At 36.6% G+C, this 18,085-nt stretch overlaps 4 protein-coding genes across 4 annotated transcripts; 2 read left to right on the plus strand and 2 right to left on the minus strand.

The window, feature by feature from the left end:
- Positions 1-1,254: 1,254 nt before the first annotated feature.
- LOC132195558 (EARP-interacting protein homolog) lies at positions 1,255-3,174 on the plus strand. Its single transcript, XM_059617642.1, has 8 exons — positions 1,255-1,271; positions 1,472-1,591; positions 1,731-1,953; positions 2,023-2,252; positions 2,303-2,481; positions 2,532-2,657; positions 2,708-2,854; positions 2,903-3,174. Exons 1-8 carry the CDS (start codon positions 1,269-1,271, stop codon positions 3,072-3,074), a joined length of 1,200 nt encoding a protein of 399 aa, XP_059473625.1. The 5' UTR covers positions 1,255-1,268; the 3' UTR covers positions 3,075-3,174.
- LOC132195562 (dnaJ-like protein 60) lies at positions 3,067-4,556 on the minus strand. Its single transcript, XM_059617649.1, has 3 exons — positions 4,333-4,556; positions 3,451-3,878; positions 3,067-3,375 (listed from the first exon to the last, which is right to left on the minus strand). The coding sequence occupies exons 2-3, from the start codon at positions 3,847-3,849 to the stop codon at positions 3,226-3,228; spliced, it is 549 nt and encodes a 182-aa protein (XP_059473632.1). The 5' UTR covers positions 3,850-3,878; positions 4,333-4,556; the 3' UTR covers positions 3,067-3,225.
- A 12-nt stretch (positions 4,557-4,568) lies between these two features.
- LOC132195563 (putative peptidyl-tRNA hydrolase PTRHD1) lies at positions 4,569-5,608 on the plus strand. The gene is made up of 2 exons (XM_059617650.1): positions 4,569-4,836; positions 5,333-5,608. Exons 1-2 carry the CDS (start codon positions 4,645-4,647, stop codon positions 5,510-5,512), a joined length of 372 nt encoding a protein of 123 aa, XP_059473633.1. The 5' UTR covers positions 4,569-4,644; the 3' UTR covers positions 5,513-5,608.
- Positions 5,609-10,648: 5,040 nt separating this feature from the next.
- On the minus strand, positions 10,649-17,343 carry LOC132195560 (homeobox protein vab-15-like). Its single transcript, XM_059617645.1, has 3 exons — positions 16,830-17,343; positions 14,271-14,374; positions 10,649-14,038 (listed from the first exon to the last, which is right to left on the minus strand). The coding sequence occupies exons 1-3, from the start codon at positions 17,341-17,343 to the stop codon at positions 13,631-13,633; spliced, it is 1,026 nt and encodes a 341-aa protein (XP_059473628.1). The 3' UTR covers positions 10,649-13,630.
- Positions 17,344-18,085: the final 742 nt, after the last annotated feature.

The raw sequence follows: 18,085 nt of genomic DNA on the forward strand, positions 1-18,085 counted from the left end.
CTTGTAATCAATGCAATTTATAATATTGAATGTATGGATGATGTATTTGGGCAGAGAATGCCCGGTGGTACATTAATAAACACAATTGTAACTAAATAATAATTTTGCGATCCTAAGCTGTGGATATCCACTTTAAAATTTCCAATTGTCTTTCAACAATCGCAAAAATCTGTTTATATTGTTGTAAAGACGTGATTTGACTATGTCAATAAGAAGTCCTTAAGAATGACAAAGAGGGTGCCAAAAACTAAATAATAAAAAATGAAAAAATTATTACATTGAAAAATTCCTAAAATCAAGTATCGTTTCCAAGAAGGACACCAAACTTGCGCGCTGCAAGTTTGGTGTCCTGCCTAGTGCCTACGATGTTAAATTGTTTTCATCGAAATAATTTTGATTAAATTTTTTATTTCAAGCAGAGTAGTTTGAAATAACAATGAAGATACTCAATAATAAATAAAAATTTTATTTTACAGAAAAATTCCAAGAATCAAGGATCTTTTCCGCGTAGGAAACTTGCGCGCTGCAAGTTTGGTGTCCTACTCGGAAAAGATTGGTTGCTTGATTATTGGAATTTACAGTTAGTTATTATTTTTAAACTATATTTGGAATCTTCATTGCTATTCTAAACTACTCTGATTAAAATAAAAAAAATTATTTCGTGAATTTCGGTGAAAAATTTAAATTTCTTAAACTCGGGACATGGGAAATAACTCAGAAATAACTTTTGAAATTGTTTAAAAAAATTGCATTTACCTTATTTTTAGTTCATGTATAGAGATGCGTGGTTTCAGTTAATTACACGATTCGCGAAAGCCACAAATTCTTATTGCCACAAATACAAAACCAGGTCCTAAAATCAGCTTAAAATCAGGGGCCACGAGTGCCACGACGGTCCAGCGGAGGGCACCTGCAACAAGCATAATTACGCGTGAACAAGTTTCAAATACTCGACTAATTGAATCAGGGATTACCTGTTGATCCTTCGCGAGCCTCAAACGGCCGAAAACAGCTACCGGAGGACTGCCACAGAGGCCAAATTCGACTGCTTGCTCTTGCTTGTTGTTTGAATCTTGAAATTCTTGAATCAGTTTGAATTTGCAGCCGCTAGCGGCGCTAGCTCGCAGCTCGCAGTGTGGATCTCAGCAACAAGAGATCGCAGCGAGCGGCAAAAGGGGGCGTTTCACTCGCAACTCGCAGACGACCCTGTCACTCCCCCTTTTTCGAACGCTGATCGCCGAAAGACGGCCAAATTTTTCGACATTTGAATGGTGCCAAAAATTCTAAAATTAATTAATTTATCCGATTCTGTAGTAAAATCTGACTTAATTTTTAAAAAAACGACCCACTTATAAGAACGTTGCGTGGAAAGGTGGAAAAGTACACGCCCCTATTCGCGAATGTTTATCTCGTATCTCGTTTATCGTTTATGTATCTCAACAAAATCTCCGTGTTTCTTTTTCTTATTTAGAAATCCATTCTTATCACATATATTTCGATTTTGATCGCAGTGGTTAATGCTGATTTGTGCAATTTGGATGTAAAAATGTTGGAAGAAGATGCACCGGTTATTTATGGGCTTGAATTCCAAGTAAGTTTTATTATTTGTTTGAAAAAGTTGACACTCGAGGAGATGATTAATATTATATCACCAATATCCATTTAATTATGTATAAAAAAAATTTAGTCCATAGAATTCAATATTAAATTTAAAAAAATTCCTTTTTAAGGCTCGTGCTTTGGCGCCGCAACAGGCTGAAACAGAGGCGGTGCGATTTTATGTCGGCACTCAATCTTTGAAGTTTGACAACCAAGTTCACCGCCTAGAGTTGGACGAGGAGAGCAATATGATCAAAACAGAAATTTTCCTGCACACAGAAGGAGAAATTTGGCACATATCTTCGTCGCCAACAGACAAAAACATAATATCGACGGTCTACAATCATATATCAGGTAATTATAGTTTCAAATTTATTTACACAATCAATTTATTTGAGTGATATTAATTTTTTTAAACATCAGCAACCAACAAGACTTGCAGCAAACACACAGCTGTTTGGAAAACTACAGACGAAGCCAGTTCGTCCTCTGAAATCTGCAGTCTTAATCTTTTAACAAAACTGAACACTGCACCACTGGGTGAGGACATCAAGTGCACCTATTTTCATCCAACGGAAGAAAACAAACTTTTGACTGTGGTCGATGGAAATTTTGCCATCTGGGATCTGAACACTGCAGGCAAAACGTGTGATGTAAGGCTTGAAATTTTATAATTGACTTCAAGTAAAGGAAGTTATGAAAGGCGGCAACAAAGGGCGCCATTGAAGGAAAAGGACAGCCAAAATTTTCAACAGCAAAATGGAATCCTCATCAAGGAAAAAGTCAGTTGGCTACGGCTAATGAAATGTTTATCAGAGGCTGGGATACGAGGACTTCTCAGGAGGCTTGGGTCATCGAAAGTGCCCACAACCAACTAGTCAGGTTAATAATTTATTGCTCATTGCAATTTTTCATAAACCTTAATGTTTCAGGGATATCGATTTCAATCCGAACCGGCAGTATTTCTTGGCTAGTTGTGGTGACGACGGAAACAGTAAATTCTGGGACATTCGAAAAACCAGTTCACCAGTCGTAACAAGAGCGGACCATTCCCACTGGTTAGTAATTTTTTAATTACTTCAAATTTAATAGAACCAATTGTTTGAAGGGTGTGGTGCATCCGTTTCAACCACTTCCACGACCAACTTGTTTTGACCTCAAGTACAGATTCAAGAGTGATTTTGCTCAGCGCAGCGTCCATTTCATCTGAGCCTTATGGGCACATAGTTGAGGAAGAGTCTCCAAGCGAAGAAAAGTAATGAAAATTCCTGGTGATCAATTTTACTGGCTAATGGTATAATAGGTCTGCACCTTTGAAGGACGGCGTCTTGGCCATTTACGAAGAGCACGAAGACAGCGTGTATGCTGTGGAGTGGTCAAGCGGGGACCCTTGGACTTTCGCATCCCTGAGTTACGATGGTCGACTCATAATTAACCAGGTTCCAAAGTCAGAAAAATACAGACTACTCCTTTGAAACATTTTGAAATTTTTATTTGTGAGGTTGCATTTCGACAACATTGTGAAGCCTTACATTCCAAATAGATTTATTTTACAAAATAAAATTTTCAGATTTATTTAAATCTATTTTAAAATTTATAATACATGTCCACTCTTAAAGAATGAGATTAATTTACCTGCTTGATTCTATCAAGCTGCTCATCTTTACTCACAGACGTCGCTCGTTCTCTCACTTGCTGATAAGCTTTATAGCTTTCGAGACTCTTTCTATCCAGGGTTTCTCTTGAAAAGGCAAAAGACTTCCTGATTGCAAAAACCTGTTAACATTTTTAAAACAATTTTTTAGTTTAAAATTTTGTAAAATATGAGGGGAAAAAAGTGATTCTAAATACCTGCAGTCCGACTCCTAAACCTGTGAAAACGAAACAGGCCAGGACAATCCATTTGTTGCTGATTTTCTTCAATCCTTTGATGCCATAGTAAGGCCTATCGGCTGCCCTGTCAAAACCATGACCTGGTCGGAAGATGTTGTCGTCCTTGAAGACCTGGTAGCCGACCCCTGGGGTGTAGACGGGCGCCGCCTTCATTCGCAGATGGACGTCGTACTCGCGCCGCAGGTCCGGCTTGCTGAGGATGCTGTAGGCCTCGTTGATCTTGACGAAGTGGTTGGTTTTTGGGGAGCCGCTGGTGTCCGGGTGGTGCTGCTTGGACAGCTTGATGAAGGCGCATCGGATGTCCTGCGTCGAGCAGTCCTTTTTGAGTTCGAGGATGTCATAGTGATTCTGCGCCATCGGAAGTTGAGATCAATCCGTTGCCAGATCTAAAATGAAATGAAAATAAGTTTATATTTTAATTTTGAATGAAATTATTTTCTAAATGAAATAGAAAAATTATCTAATTATAATTTAATTATTTAAAAATTAATAAATAATTATATTGTAATTATTGCAATAATTTGATTTTTCTTGAATATCCAGAAATAAGTAATTAAAAAAAAATTACAAGCATATTGATGAATGCAAAATTTCACCCTAAAAATAAAAGAAACAAATAACATAATTTTGTTATTTTCTGCAATGATCCGAAAACCAAAAAGCTTGAGGTATATTATATATTATTTATACACAAACAAAAGTTTTCACAAGCCGAGGAACACAAAGTTTCACTCATTTGAACACCTAACCTTCAATTATGCGTTAAAATAGAAACTATTATTATCAACTCAACTCGCACACATGAATGCTGAGAACAAAGGATGCGAGAATGAAACCCACTGTTATGTAACAAGGCGCAGCATCTCTATCTTCGCACGAAATGAAGAAGTGAAGTCGATTGCTAAGGTGATTTATGTTCACGCACGAGCACAATTATTTTACATTGTCCTCTTGAAAGTGATGAACACCTCTTGCTCGCTAATAGTAATGACTAGTTTGCAAATTCCTGCCAAATCCGTAAACCACTTTCTCCGTCTCACTTCTCTTCACGCACTCGAAAGGTCACGTGACCGCGCCAGCTGATCGTAGTAAACAAAGCAGAGAGTAGTGTGTAGAGTTTCATTGACGTTTTACTTTTGCGCTTTGCAAAAAATGGGCTCAAATCCGATCGTGCAGTACGTGGTGGTGCGAGGGGACCTTTTGTCCCAACTCAAGTGGCCCGTGGGGGCCGTGCTGGCGCAGGCATGTCACGCGTGCACCGCGGTCACGCACCTTTTCTACGAGGACGAGCACATGAAGGAGTACCTCGCGGATCTCGACTCGATGCGGAAAATCGTTCTTGAGGTGTGAAAAATTGATAGCCTCCTCATATTGCTTTGATTTTATTCTTCCTTATTTTGAATTGGATTAGCTTTTCTTTCCTATGATTGATAGCATTCAATTTACTTAATTTTACAAAAGAATCAAAAGATAAAATTAATAAAATCACAACTTTATTGTTATAGTACATTGTACAATAAAAAAAGAGGGATTTGAAAATTAATTTTTATTTGGTAATGAATTAACTAAATATTTGCAATTCACATTCTACTCAATCAAGGAAATTTATAAATGCACATCGTGATTTTCTGATTAAAAATAAATAAATAAATAAATAAAGGGTTTATAGTATTAAAATCATGTAATTAAATTGGATACTCATAAAAATTAAAAGCATGTAATGACCGCAGTTTTGTTAATATTATTAACCAATTTTTAAATCAATTTTTTAATAGATTTATTCAAAAATATTTCAAAATTTCATAATATAAAAATAATATTTTTTGAATATTTGTTCTAGGCTCCGAGTGAAGATTCGCTGAAAAATCTTGCAGCTTCTTTGACAGAGGCAAATGTTCCGCACAAACTTTGGATCGAGCAGCCTGAAAACTTCCCAACTTGTCTTGCCACAAAACCATCTCCGAAGCTAAATGTCCAAGAGTATTTTAAGAAATTTAAATTGTTTAAAGGCACTGGTTAATTAATTAATTCTTCATTGTTCTCGTAAAATTATTGAATAAATAAATAAAATTGCTAATGCATTTAAATTTTAAATATATTTGATGTATAATTTCAGCTCAAACTGCTTTTAATTTGGATCAGATACTTTCTTTATAAACAATTTTTCCACCACACGCAGAAAACTGGGCGGTTGAGTAAGGTGATAATTGTCTACGCTTGCATGCATTCTTCTGCAAAATATGATATAATAATAGCAGTCGCGTGAAGTGCACGAAATGCGGGAAACGCGCTCAATGAGCGACCTGTTCCTGAATTGTGGCAAGTGCTTCTTGGCGTGCAGCTTCAAGATGAAATTCGCCACAATCTTGCAATCTGCTGCAACACAGGAAAATAATTTAGGTCCGTAAAAAATATGATACAGCATCGGAAAAGCTGAACGAAATTATTAATAAGAGCTAATTGTTCAATTAAATTAAATGTCCAATATTATTGTTACATGGGTTAACAAAAAAATTCATTTGTTTTAATTATTCTGGGTCAATTTACAAGATTTGTGAATCATTCGCATTTTTAGACCAATAAAATAAAGAGTTAGTTTTCTTTTTGTTTCTTTTATTATGTTTATTAATTTTCTTGTCAGGTTTACTTAAGGAAAAGAGAGAGGAACGACACTTAATATATTAATATTTTATCCGATGAATTGGGATGAGCGATTTAAATTTTAACTAACACAAAATTGTGTTATTTTGCGAAATTTATTTCTTTTCTTTGCGAAATATTTTATTTTTTCAATCAGAAAATTAAACTAATGAAAATATACGAAGTTTAAATGAAATTTAAACTGAATAAACTATAAAATAATATTTTATAATACGATTTGGAGAAATGAAGTATCTCTGCGTTTAGAAAGATAATGCACAAGCAGGTCTATTCTTTCGCCAACAATTTGATAAAAGCTGAAAACAAAAAAGGTCCGTTGGCCCCAGGCCCCAATTTCGAAAATTTCTCTCCCGTGAGAATTATTATCTATGACATTTACAATGGTTTCCTTATTTACAAGCGCACAATTTTCAGATTCAGCAGGGACATCAAGTCAGATCCCATATTTTAGCCGCGGCTAGATTTATACCGAGAGAGATCATTAAAATTCATTAAGGAAGTCCCAGCACGCGCTGCAGCTTTCGTTTTCTAGACCAGTGCAGAAAATGCAAATCAGATTTGATAGGCGTATTAATTAGCAGTTGAAGTGTTAATGGCATCGCTTAGCTACTCAATTAATTTCGCTTAAAATTATATCGTCACAATTGTTTCACACAATGAGATTTACGGCCTTCACCAGTATCACTTTGCAGTGGTTAGAATTTTAAGAACAATTGGCGAAATTGAGATATGGTTTCCTCTTCCGGCTCTGCTTGCACTTGCAGACTTATTAAATTTTTTTAAATAAAAAAGCATGAAAAATTTTAAGAAAAATAGCACAATTATGAAATGGCAATCTATTTTAATAATGCAACGTCATATGTTCAAGATATTTCAAAACAAAAATGCGTAACGCAAAAGTGTAATGCACATTTAATTGCTCAAAATTGCTCTGTCAGATTTTACGCACCCAGCAGGCGTCAAAACTAAATTAAGCTTAATAAGCTTATCTCCTGCCACAAGCCAGTTATGGTCCACGAGCTTGGCAAGCCGCGCAATTAATTTGCATTTTCTTTTTTTCCTTCAAAATTTTTGGTGTGGGGTTCAAGTGGCAAATTAAAAAAGGTGATTTACTCCCAAAATTTATTGCAAAAGCTAAATGAGCGTGGCGGAGGGGCGCCTTAGTATAAAATGATATTGAGAAGTGGGGCGCCTCGTCACAAGCGAGAGATCAAACGTCTGTGCTGCTTCTTTTGTACAGGAGCACCCACAATGAAGGTAAGACATATTTTATTGTACATTTTCAGCTCCTATATAGTCTTCATTAATTTCTTATCTAAAATGGAATTACCTTTAAACGGTCCATCAATCACATTATCGTGAAATAATTACTTTTATTAAATATCAATATTGCGGCTAAAATTCGCTTGATACAATACAATAAAATTTGATACTTCTTTTTATGCATTGAAAGATTTTAAAAAATAGAGTTTAACAAATTCAAGTGCTCGTTTTAACGAATTTTCAAGCATTTAATTATTCTTATTTTTTTAAAGTGATTCTTTTGGTTGTCGCACAGAACGCAGAAACACTTGATACTTTTATAATTTTGTCTTTAATTGAAAGGCTTTATATTTGTTTACCTTTTATATGTTATATTTGATTGCAAATTCTTAAGTTTATATCAGAAGACTTATTGAACGTTTTATTATTATCTTGAATATTTTTTTATACATATATTTATCAAAATTGCGTTTTTCATTCATTCAAGTCTTTTGGCAGTGTTACGCGCGCTATATATGAACCTTTTTGCAAGTCGACTGCAGCTTTTTGTAGATAGAGCAGTGCTAAGATGTAGACAAAAAGTGAAAATATCAAAGTTTAAGAGATATGTATCAATTTCCGTGCGTGACAAATTTAATTTTTGACAGTCATTGTTAAGCGCAGCAACAACTCAGCACCGCATAATAAAGAAAAACACGCACACTCGTCTCTCTTAGTTACAATAACATTAAACTCGTGTTAAAATATGACCAATTAAGTCCCTATCTGGGCTAGATTTTACTTTTTATTGCAGCGCCGAAAAGATACATAAAAAGTGCGTAATTAAATTAAATATAATACCTCTCTATAGTCGGTGTGAAAATTTCAAGTGACATTCCTGCTGTCAAACTTCTCTATGATCGAGGAAAAAGATTAGATTTTTCACTGCATGCGTTTCGAATTACTCAACTATGACCTGAATTTGGATCCGCAGGTCTTCCCATGGTTCGGGTGCCTTCTGGTGCCTCTCATGATGCCGCAAGTGTTAAGTGATGGTGAGTTAGATGGCTTCTATGATGAAGACAATGAGCAGGGTATCTACCCTCGCCAAGTTATGACGAAGTTACCCATGACCCGCGTGTCCATTTATCTTGTCTCTGACCAAGGTCATAAAAAATATAAATCAAAACGCGGCATAATGAAAAAAACAAACAAATTTCACCCAAATCTCACTATTGCTACACATTATTTTGTAAATACACACGCTCATCAAAAAAAAAAAAAAAAAAATGAAAATAAAATAATAAAATAAATTTTCATCTACTTTTTGGTAAATATTTTATGTTGACTGAGATATAATTGCAGACGCTGGTTATTCTTACGGCGTCGGACAGGGCTCTGGAAACACTTGGAATCAGAATCCAGGTGAATTTTTTTCATGCATTTTTTTTAAAGTTTTTACCTATCCCTGAAAATCAAATGTAAAGGTTCGTCTTGGTCAGGGCCTACACCGGGCCCTACTAAAGGTTGGGCTGAGCTGCCAGGGCCATCAGGAGGAAATAAGGGTTGGAACAATCAGCCTGCGCCACCAGCAGGAGGAAATAAGGGATGGAACAATCAGCCCGCGCCCCCAACAGGAGGAAATAAGGGTTGGAATGATCAGCCTGCACCCCCTGCAGGAGGTGGGGGTTGGTCTCAAAAGGGACCAGTTGGAGGCGGTTGGTCAGGCGGGGGAGGTAAATATAAATGTATATTATTGCTTTCATTTAAATCTTATATTTTGATCAATTTAGGAGGCGGCAATAAGGGTGGTTGGCCTCAGGGTGGAGGGGGAGGCTCAAAAGGTTGGCCATCAGGGGGAGGTGAGCTCAAAGTTAAAACTTAATTTCAAATACTTTTTTTACTTCCAAGTTTTTCTTCCTAGGAAATAATAAGGGATGGTCTGGAGGAGGAGGCGGTGGGGGAGGAAAGGGTTGGTCGGGTGGCGGAGGAAATCAGGGTTGGTCCGGAGGGGGAGGCAACAAGGGTGGATGGTCAGGAGGAGGTGGAGGGGGTAAGTTATAAATATATTTTTTGCAAAAATCTTTCAAACGTGGAAATTTCCATAATTTCAGGTCCGAAGGGTTGGAGCTCAGGGGGAGGTAAGGGTTGGTCCGGAGGCGGCGGTGGTAAAGGTGGTGAGTTGCGGAGGTGGCAAAAGCAGGAGGCGAATAATACCTCTATCGCTTTGTTCTGATTGCAGGAGGCGGCGGGTGGCCTTCCAAGGGCGGTGGTGATAAGGGGGGCTGGTCAGGCGGAAACGTGGGTGGAGGTATAAGACAATTTTGGAATTTTATCGTAACAAATACTAGACGTCTCCTCTCTAACGTAGGAAAGGGCTGGTCTGGGGGTGCAAATAAAGGCGGGGGTGGCGGCGGTGGTTGGTCTGCCGGAGGCGGCGGAGGAAGTAGTAAGTTTTACTAACCTTAACTAACCTCCCCAAAGGTGTAAATTATTATTATAACTCTAGCAAAAGGAGGGTGGCCGCCTGCAGGAGGAAACAAAGGCTGGCAGCAAGGAGGCAGTAAGAATTTTGTTTTTTAATTTATATATAATAGTACAACAGTAACCATTAATATGATACGCAATCTGTTTACTATAATGATTTTTAATGATTATTTAATGATATTTTATATTGTTAGAAACTGCATTTTTACATATAATTGCTTGCTAAAATTAGTTTAACAAAACTAATCAATAAATAATCCAACTCACAACTTCCTCAAAACAGACAAAGGAGGCTGGCAGCAAGGAGGAGGATCTGGCGGCGGATGGCCTTCAGGAGGTAGATTGAAATAAATTTTTTTGCTTAAGTCCACTTGACAGTTTATAATAGTAAAAAGGTATTTTAATTATATCGAAAAAGAATATTTCCGTTTCTTTAAATTTTTTTTCCAGGAAGTTTTTTTCTTCTCATTTTATGCAAACTTGTAAAAAAAAATGATGACTAATTAGAATATTTAATATACATCACAAATTTTTATATCCTCCGCAGGAAACAAGGGAGGGTGGCCACAAGGTGGTGGCGGCGGTGGCAAAGGAGGATGGCCTAGTGGCGGAAGCAAGGGTGGATGGCCGCAAGGAGGAAGTACAAATTCAAATAAACATTCTCTGCATCTAAATTTATAACTTGTTCTGGATTTTAAACGCAGATAAAGGTGGCTGGGCTCAAGGTGGAGGCGGAAACAAGGGATGGAACCAGGGAGGCGGCGGCGGCAACAGCGGTTGGCAGCGAAGAGGAGATCCCGCCTTTAGGCAGGGTTGAAGAAAAACTTTCATAAATTTCCAAAAAGACTTCTAACCTCGCGATGTTAAATTAATGAACCTTACTAATTGATTAGAGTTAATAAAATTATTGTAATAGTTATAAAAAATGTATGTGGTGCTATACGTGAATTTTATTTCTTGCATTTAAATCATTTACACATTTTCACAATTAAGTAATTATTTACAAAAAAAACAAGCATAATGCCAAGAAACATTAGGATAAACATCGCGCCATTAAAATGAAAATGACCACTTTACACATTAAAATTTTATTCAATTCACAGACACAATAGTTGACCGCCTACATAATATTTCCGCAGAATTTGGGTTTACTCAGTGCATTTCGTTTCCCACTAGAGAAGCCGTCTCTGGATCAAACTTTTCGTCTACTTTAATTGACCACATTTTTGCACGCCTTAACAATTTTGAAAATATTTCCGCGGTAATTGAATGCGACGCCTCCGATCACAATGCGATTTCAACCTTAGTTTATGACCATTCCGGAGGCCCTAAAGTTGAAAAGTATAATTATACTGATTTCAAAGTTGTCAATCAAGATTTATCAACTTTTGATTGGAATCGCTGCGTGGTTGAAAATAATCCGAATGAAACTCTAAAAAATTGCTCCACTATTATACAAAATTTAAAAGATGTAAATACTGTTCAAAAAACGATAATACACAATACTAAAAAAAGAATTGATAAACTATGGATAACACCACACCATAAAGAAATAATTAAAGAGAGAACGCGATTATATAAAAAAATGAAAAGCAATCCGACAAACAAAAAACATGCTGACGAGTATAAAAAATTTAGGAATATAGTAAATAATAAATTGCGTAATGCAGAAATTAATTTCAATCTTAAAGTTTTTAATACTTGTCAAGGCAACATTAGACTTACGTGGCAAAACTTGAATAGATTGCTTGGCCGAGCAACCTCTTCCATTGACACTACAATAACACGCTTCATGTCGAAAAAATTCTCTCTGCCGGAAATATTAGAAGGCTTTGGTAAACAATTTGCGGATGCGCCGCTAATGAGTACACATATTTGTGATTTTGAAGCGGTCAGGTCTGCGGAGCAGCGCCCGACGGCGATGCAAAGCATGCGCCTGCCGCGCGCCACATACACACAAGTCGCGGCAATTATTCAGAGTCTCAATAAAAACAAAGGCCCGGGAGTGGACGGCGTCTCTGTGCGTGATGTGCAGAGTGCTGGCTGCTCTCTCGCCAACATTATTTCCTCCGTTATAAACAAATGCATTGAAACCTCACAATATCCAAAATGTTTAAAAAGTGCAATTATTCGACCGATTTATAAAAACTCTGATCACAAAAAATTTGAAAATTATCGCCCCATCTCAATTTTGCCTGTTTTTGATAAAATCTTTGAGCGCTTTATTGAAATTAATTTGACTAAATATCTGAAAGAATTTAAAATGATTGATGAGCGACAATTTGCTTTTCAAAAAGGGAAATGTGTTAACGAGCTGTTTGGTAATTTTGCTAATTTTATCAATAAAAATTTAGGTGAAAATAAACACGTGGCGGCAATCTTTATCGACCTAAAAAAGGCATTTGACGTACTTTTGTATAAAAAATTAGCAGAAAAATTAAAGTATTTTGGTATTGATGGCCCATTCCTGCAGCTCTTAATAAGTTTCCTTTCTGATCGTATATTTTTTGTCCGTGTTAATAACGAAAACAGTGAGGAGTTTGACGTAAATTCTGGAGTTCCTCAAGGCTCAATTTTGGGTCCAATTCTGTTCCTTTTGTTTATAAATGATCTCGTGCCAATGTTAAAAAAATGCATAATATTTGTGTTTGCCGATGATATTGTAATTTTATTTGCGCATGAAAATTTTGCTATTTGTCATGATGTGATTCAGTCCGAGTTTAATATAATTACTGAATGGTGTCATGATAATGGTCTAATGATTAATGAGAAAAAGACTGTTAGTTTGCACTTTTGCCATCCAAACATTAGACTGAACAATAAATTAAACATTATCTGCCATGAATATACATGTTTACACAATTTCTCAATTGGCTGTAAATGCGGAACACTGTCGCAAGTTGAAAAAACCAAATATCTTGGTCTACACCTGGACCAGGATTTTTCGTGGAAATATCATTTACAGCACATTTCCGGCAAATTGAGAAATATTATAAGAGAGTTCAATTTTATAAAAGCGCACCTCAATCACAACACACGCAGAATAATGTATTTCTCTCTTGCCCACTCGTATTTGAACTACGGAATCCTTGCTTGGGGCTCCGCAAATTTAACTGCTGTGCGTAACTTGCAAGAAAAAGTGTTATATAAAATGTGTACTCGTAAACAAAAAAATTCAATCGATAATTTGTTCAAATTTTGGAACATAATGCCTGTCAACAAAATATATGAACTAAATGTATATTGCTTGAAATACTTTGACGAAAATCGTGGCGTGCCACGAATGCATCAATATGAAACAAGAATGTCCCAATTGGATCCTCTTGTTATGCCGCCCAGTGTAAACAAATATTTTGATCGCACATTTGAATTTTCTTTTCCCAGACTGTGGAATGCTTTACCACCAAATTTAAAAAATCTTGATTCAAAAAATTCTGTTAAATTTCATATTAAAAAATGGTTTTTGTCACTTTTGTAATATTTAGTTGACATTTTTATCTTTGTAAAAATTCGCATGTAAAATAATGTGTATAGAACTGGATTGCTCGGCTTTTAAGTCTTGCTTTCCAGTCACATAAGCACCGGCCGATAACTCCGTTTGGAGTTGGCTGGACTTGTAACTTCTTTCAAATAAATATACTTCATTTAAAAAAAAAAAAAAAAAAAAAAATTAAAGAAGAAAGAGAACAAAATCAGGCAGTTTGAACAGGTGTTTAAAAACTAAAAAATAATAATTTAATAACTGGCTTTAATGTGTGTGCTGTTGATAGAGGTCAGGGGGCAGCGAACTGGTACCAAGGGGTGAGGGTGATCCTGTCACTTGAGGGGAGGATGGTGAGTGAGGCGGCGAAAGGGACGGAGGGGCAAAGAGTTGGGAGGCGGCTGCGTAGTAGGGGGCCAGCAACGCGGGGTAGTGGTGGTGCGAAGGCGGCGTGGGGGCGGTGGGGCCAGAGACCGCAGCTGCTGCGGCGGCGGCCGCTGCTGCAAAGTAGTGGGCCGGAAAGAGGCCCTGCCGCTGGGCCATCTTGAGTCGCGAGGTCAGCTGCTTCTTCCACTTGGTGCGCCGGTTTTGGAACCAAGTCTTGATTTGCACTTCGGTCAGGTGAAGCGCCTTCGACAGCTCTAGCCTTTTGCTCACACTTAAATACTTGTCAATCTGCAATGTGGAAGACAGAAGAATTCAAATGAATAATCATTGCAATAATGTTTCCTGTTCACAAGTTAGCATTGAATTTCTTGTATTGTTATTTTTTTAATTCAAATTAAATTTTTAGAAAATAACAAAAAAAAATGTGTTCTTTTTTAATTTGCCAGAATTTTATTTATTAAAAAATTAAAAAACTTTTTTTCCAATTCAGTAAGAATAATTTTAAAAGTAGAATTTTTACCTTAAATTCTGTCTCAAGTCTCTCAAGTTGTTTGGCACTGTAAGCCTGGCGAGGTTTTCTGTCAATTCCGGGTTTCCGAGATCTCCTACCCACAGGCTTTGGAGCTGAAATATAAATTGAACAAAATTTTTTAAAATTTTTGTCAATCCATTTATTTCCCGATTTGAATTATTTCTTTTAAATTATTTATATTCTAGTAAGTTGGAGGTAAGATGTTCTTATAAAATAAATTAAACTCAATTAATTTTGTGTCGTCTGTTCAGTTTACAACTATTGAAGAGGAGCATAATTAGCAGGTTTGGAAATAATTGTCGCAAACATGAAATAAGACCATTTAATACATGTGTCGCCAGTATGATTGCTCGCTCCACTGCACAAACTCGCGACAATTAACGGTGACAATTGTGATGGCAAACTCGAGGACTGCCTTGTGTGTGCTCTTCTCGCGGGAAACCGAGCTGAGCATTATACAGAAAAGCTATACGGGTCCCATAGATGCTAATTGCCGCGGCAAACACCAATCCAAAAGAGCTAGGTGACATTTTCTCACTTTCCAAGTCGTGCTTATATATAAAAATGGACCTTCTTGGACGAGAGAGTCTCCCGAGAGTGTGAAAACGCGGCCGAATAAAGGAAGGAGAATTCCTTTAAAAATTCCTGCTTTTTCAAAACGACACTCTGCGCCGAGAGTGTATATCTTTTTAAGAGTTGTTACTGCTGAGCATATATTTAGATAGGATTATTTGGCGATGCTGTCTCATGTTATATTCTCGCGCTTCAATGAAATGCACCTTGTGTGTGTGTTTGATGAGGACGAATACGTGCGGCTGTAAAACCATCATTTCCAACGACAAAAGACCAAGAATTTCTCCCAGCACGCGGAAAAGCACCCGACTCAAAAAGGGACCATTTAGCACTTCGGGACGGATTCATTTTTTGTTTGTTTGTACACACCACAGCGCCGTGTTTGCGCGCAGGTACTGCGTTTAATCTAAAGCTGTTCTCTGAAATGTGCACTAAACCCTTTCCGGCGTCCAATGCGGAATTTCGTAATGTAATTTGCTCCTCTGTTTTATTTGAAGTGCCCAGCATGACAAAAAAATTAAAATATATGTAAATTAAATAAAAAAAATTTTAGGTAATGGCGTCCCTATCTAAAAGCTAAAAAACCTAAACTAAAGAAACTAATTGAAAAGAAAAAAAAAATGTGTAATTGTTGGAAAAACTACAATTTATTAATATCGTTAAGGGAGTGAAAAAAATAAATTATAGCGATTAAAATTTAGGTTAAAGAGTTTTCTTCATACAATTTTTTTTATAGAGAAATGAACCGTAAAAAAATCATGAACTTAGTAATTTATGTCAAAAATAATTGATATTGCATAATAAAAAAAGTATCATGAACTTTAGAGCATAAATATCGCGCATTTCCCTTATTGTCAAAATTGTGTTTAATCCATTTCTGAAGAGATTGGATTTTCATTTTTTTGTTTTAAATTGAAATTTTTTGCACAACTTTGTCATTTATTATAAAAATAGCAACTTGCGCGATTTCGTTTACTCAAAATTTTAGTTTATAACTTTATAACAAGAAAAAAAACTTGAGGTGTGTATTTTGAAACCAAAAAAAGTGACCTTTACTTCTTGTGAGATGTTTATAAATTGTGCTTATTGAAAAAAATCGGGGTTGAAAATTGAACTCTGTTGCAAGAAGAAGCATATTTCATTCCGTGCACTTATAAAAAAAAATCTTCAAACATAAAAAGTTAAGGATATTACTGAAAATATAAAAGACTTTCTCAAATAAAGAGGACATAAAAACTTCTCTTTTCCTGAAACGGAACAAGAATAACATTTTTTTTTTTATCTATTTTTTATATTTTCAGTGCTGATTATGCATAAAGTGTTCCCTGCTTAAGATTTGAAGTTGGATTCTATAAAAATTTTGGAAACAAAATGTTGCAATACACCATTTAATGCCCGACAAATGTTTGCCAATCTATAGCCTATATGTTTTGAGTTTTGAGGCGGTTCTCTCGAAAAGAAGTTTGATGTTTTTTGATGCGATCAATTAAATATCATTTAAAAAATTTTGGCCTGCATTTATTAATTGATCTTGAGAGGTTTAAGTGATAGTTAATTCCTTTATTTTGTGAAAGAAGTTTGCACAGTTTTTGTGTGTGCCGACTTGCACATCTTGTTTGCGTTATTGTATTAGTTTCAGTTATAAGTTATTCAAAGAGAAATCTAAGAAATCTAATTTTCGTCTTCTGAAATTGAGCGCGACAAAATCCAATTGCTTTAAAACGAATTCAGGTGACAATGTTGTAACTGGAAAATTAATTTCAGAAGTTATAGAAATCTATAGATCTGCATTGGCATCGAGAAACTTGAGTTAGACAATAACTTAAACCATTTTCAAGGCAATGGCATATTTTTTCGCGCTCAGTTTCCCGAAATCCGCATGAAATGCATCTCTGGATATTGAGGTTTTTCAAAAGAAAATGGTCAAAAGGGTAAAATAATTATGAGACAATATTGGGAAAATTAATTTCTTACCTTGGAGACCAAACAGCTGTCCAGGGTGTTTGGCCGAGAGCCACCCTCCGTAGAGCAGGGCAGGATAGGCTGGCGGGTAGGGCACGGAGGATCCGGCCGAAGCGCCAAACAGGGTCGGAAGGGCGCTCTGTCCAAAGTCGAAGGCGGCGGGGTTGCTGGGGGTGGGCCTGAGGACCTTTGGGGGTGGCGGCGAGGGCTCCTTGCCGAGACCCAGGATGCGCTCGATGGAGAATCGGGCGGGCGCGGAGGCCACGGGCGACTCTGGCCGCGACTCGGGAGACTCGGAGTCCACTTCGGACGGCGCACCCTCCATCGCGAGCGGCGCCGAGGGGATGAGTGTGCCGCTGCGTTGAAATCGCCGGCCCGCGCGGGGGTGCGCGGGGCGGGGCCTCGCGCCTCTTAACAGGTAGGTGCGAAATTCGCGTGCCAGCCCATTGGACAATTTGACGGACGACGCCAAACAGCTCTTACTTCGCCGCGGTGCGCGAATTGCGCTTTCAGTGCGTGTGCTCATTGCGCGGCAATTGACAGTGTTTGCCTGCTAATCGGTTCGGACTCGCATTGCCTTTTGCCCTAAGCATATTTAGAGGTCGACCAATAATTTATTGGTTCAAACCAATCAAATGTTTTGATAATTATTTTCAATATTTATTTTCAACTTTACTTTCTACTGATAAAATTAATTTATTTAGAGCTATTACAATAAAGCCTTTGGAAAAAACAGTTAACTCAATGAAAAAGATGAATGAATTTGCCAAGCATAAAAATGTATTCTCCGAATTTATTTTGTGATAACAGAAGTGCAGAAGAAAAATTAGGACCCTAAATTGTGATCCAGGCCAGTTATGCTTTGCTAACTTCATTGAGGAATTTTTAAAAAATTAACCTAATAATTAAGTTAGCAAAGGACAAAAAAATTTCTCTTCAATTTTTGCACTATATTGCAAACAGTGTACTTTGCAATTAGTAATTACACCGAGGTGACACCTCATAAGTCAATAAGGGTTCATAATATTACTAAAATTTATGCCACATATTGATAAAAATTATTATTAATTTAAATTTTGACACTTTTCCCCCCTTTTAGAATAGCAATAGTTTCTGTATATTAATTTTCTTAAACTATAAAAGTTAAATGAAGTTAAGTGATATTGAAGTTTTATAAAATAAATATTATAAATTTAATAAATAAATTATTATTATTATCTTTTTTCAATGATCCATGAAAGGTGAGCGCAAATGCAAAAAGTATATTC

Source organism: Neocloeon triangulifer, unplaced genomic scaffold (assembly GCF_031216515.1).
Source record: "Neocloeon triangulifer isolate White Clay Creek 2 clone unplaced genomic scaffold, ASM3121651v1 ptg000009l, whole genome shotgun sequence".
Taxonomy (NCBI): domain Eukaryota; kingdom Metazoa; phylum Arthropoda; class Insecta; order Ephemeroptera; family Baetidae; genus Neocloeon; species Neocloeon triangulifer.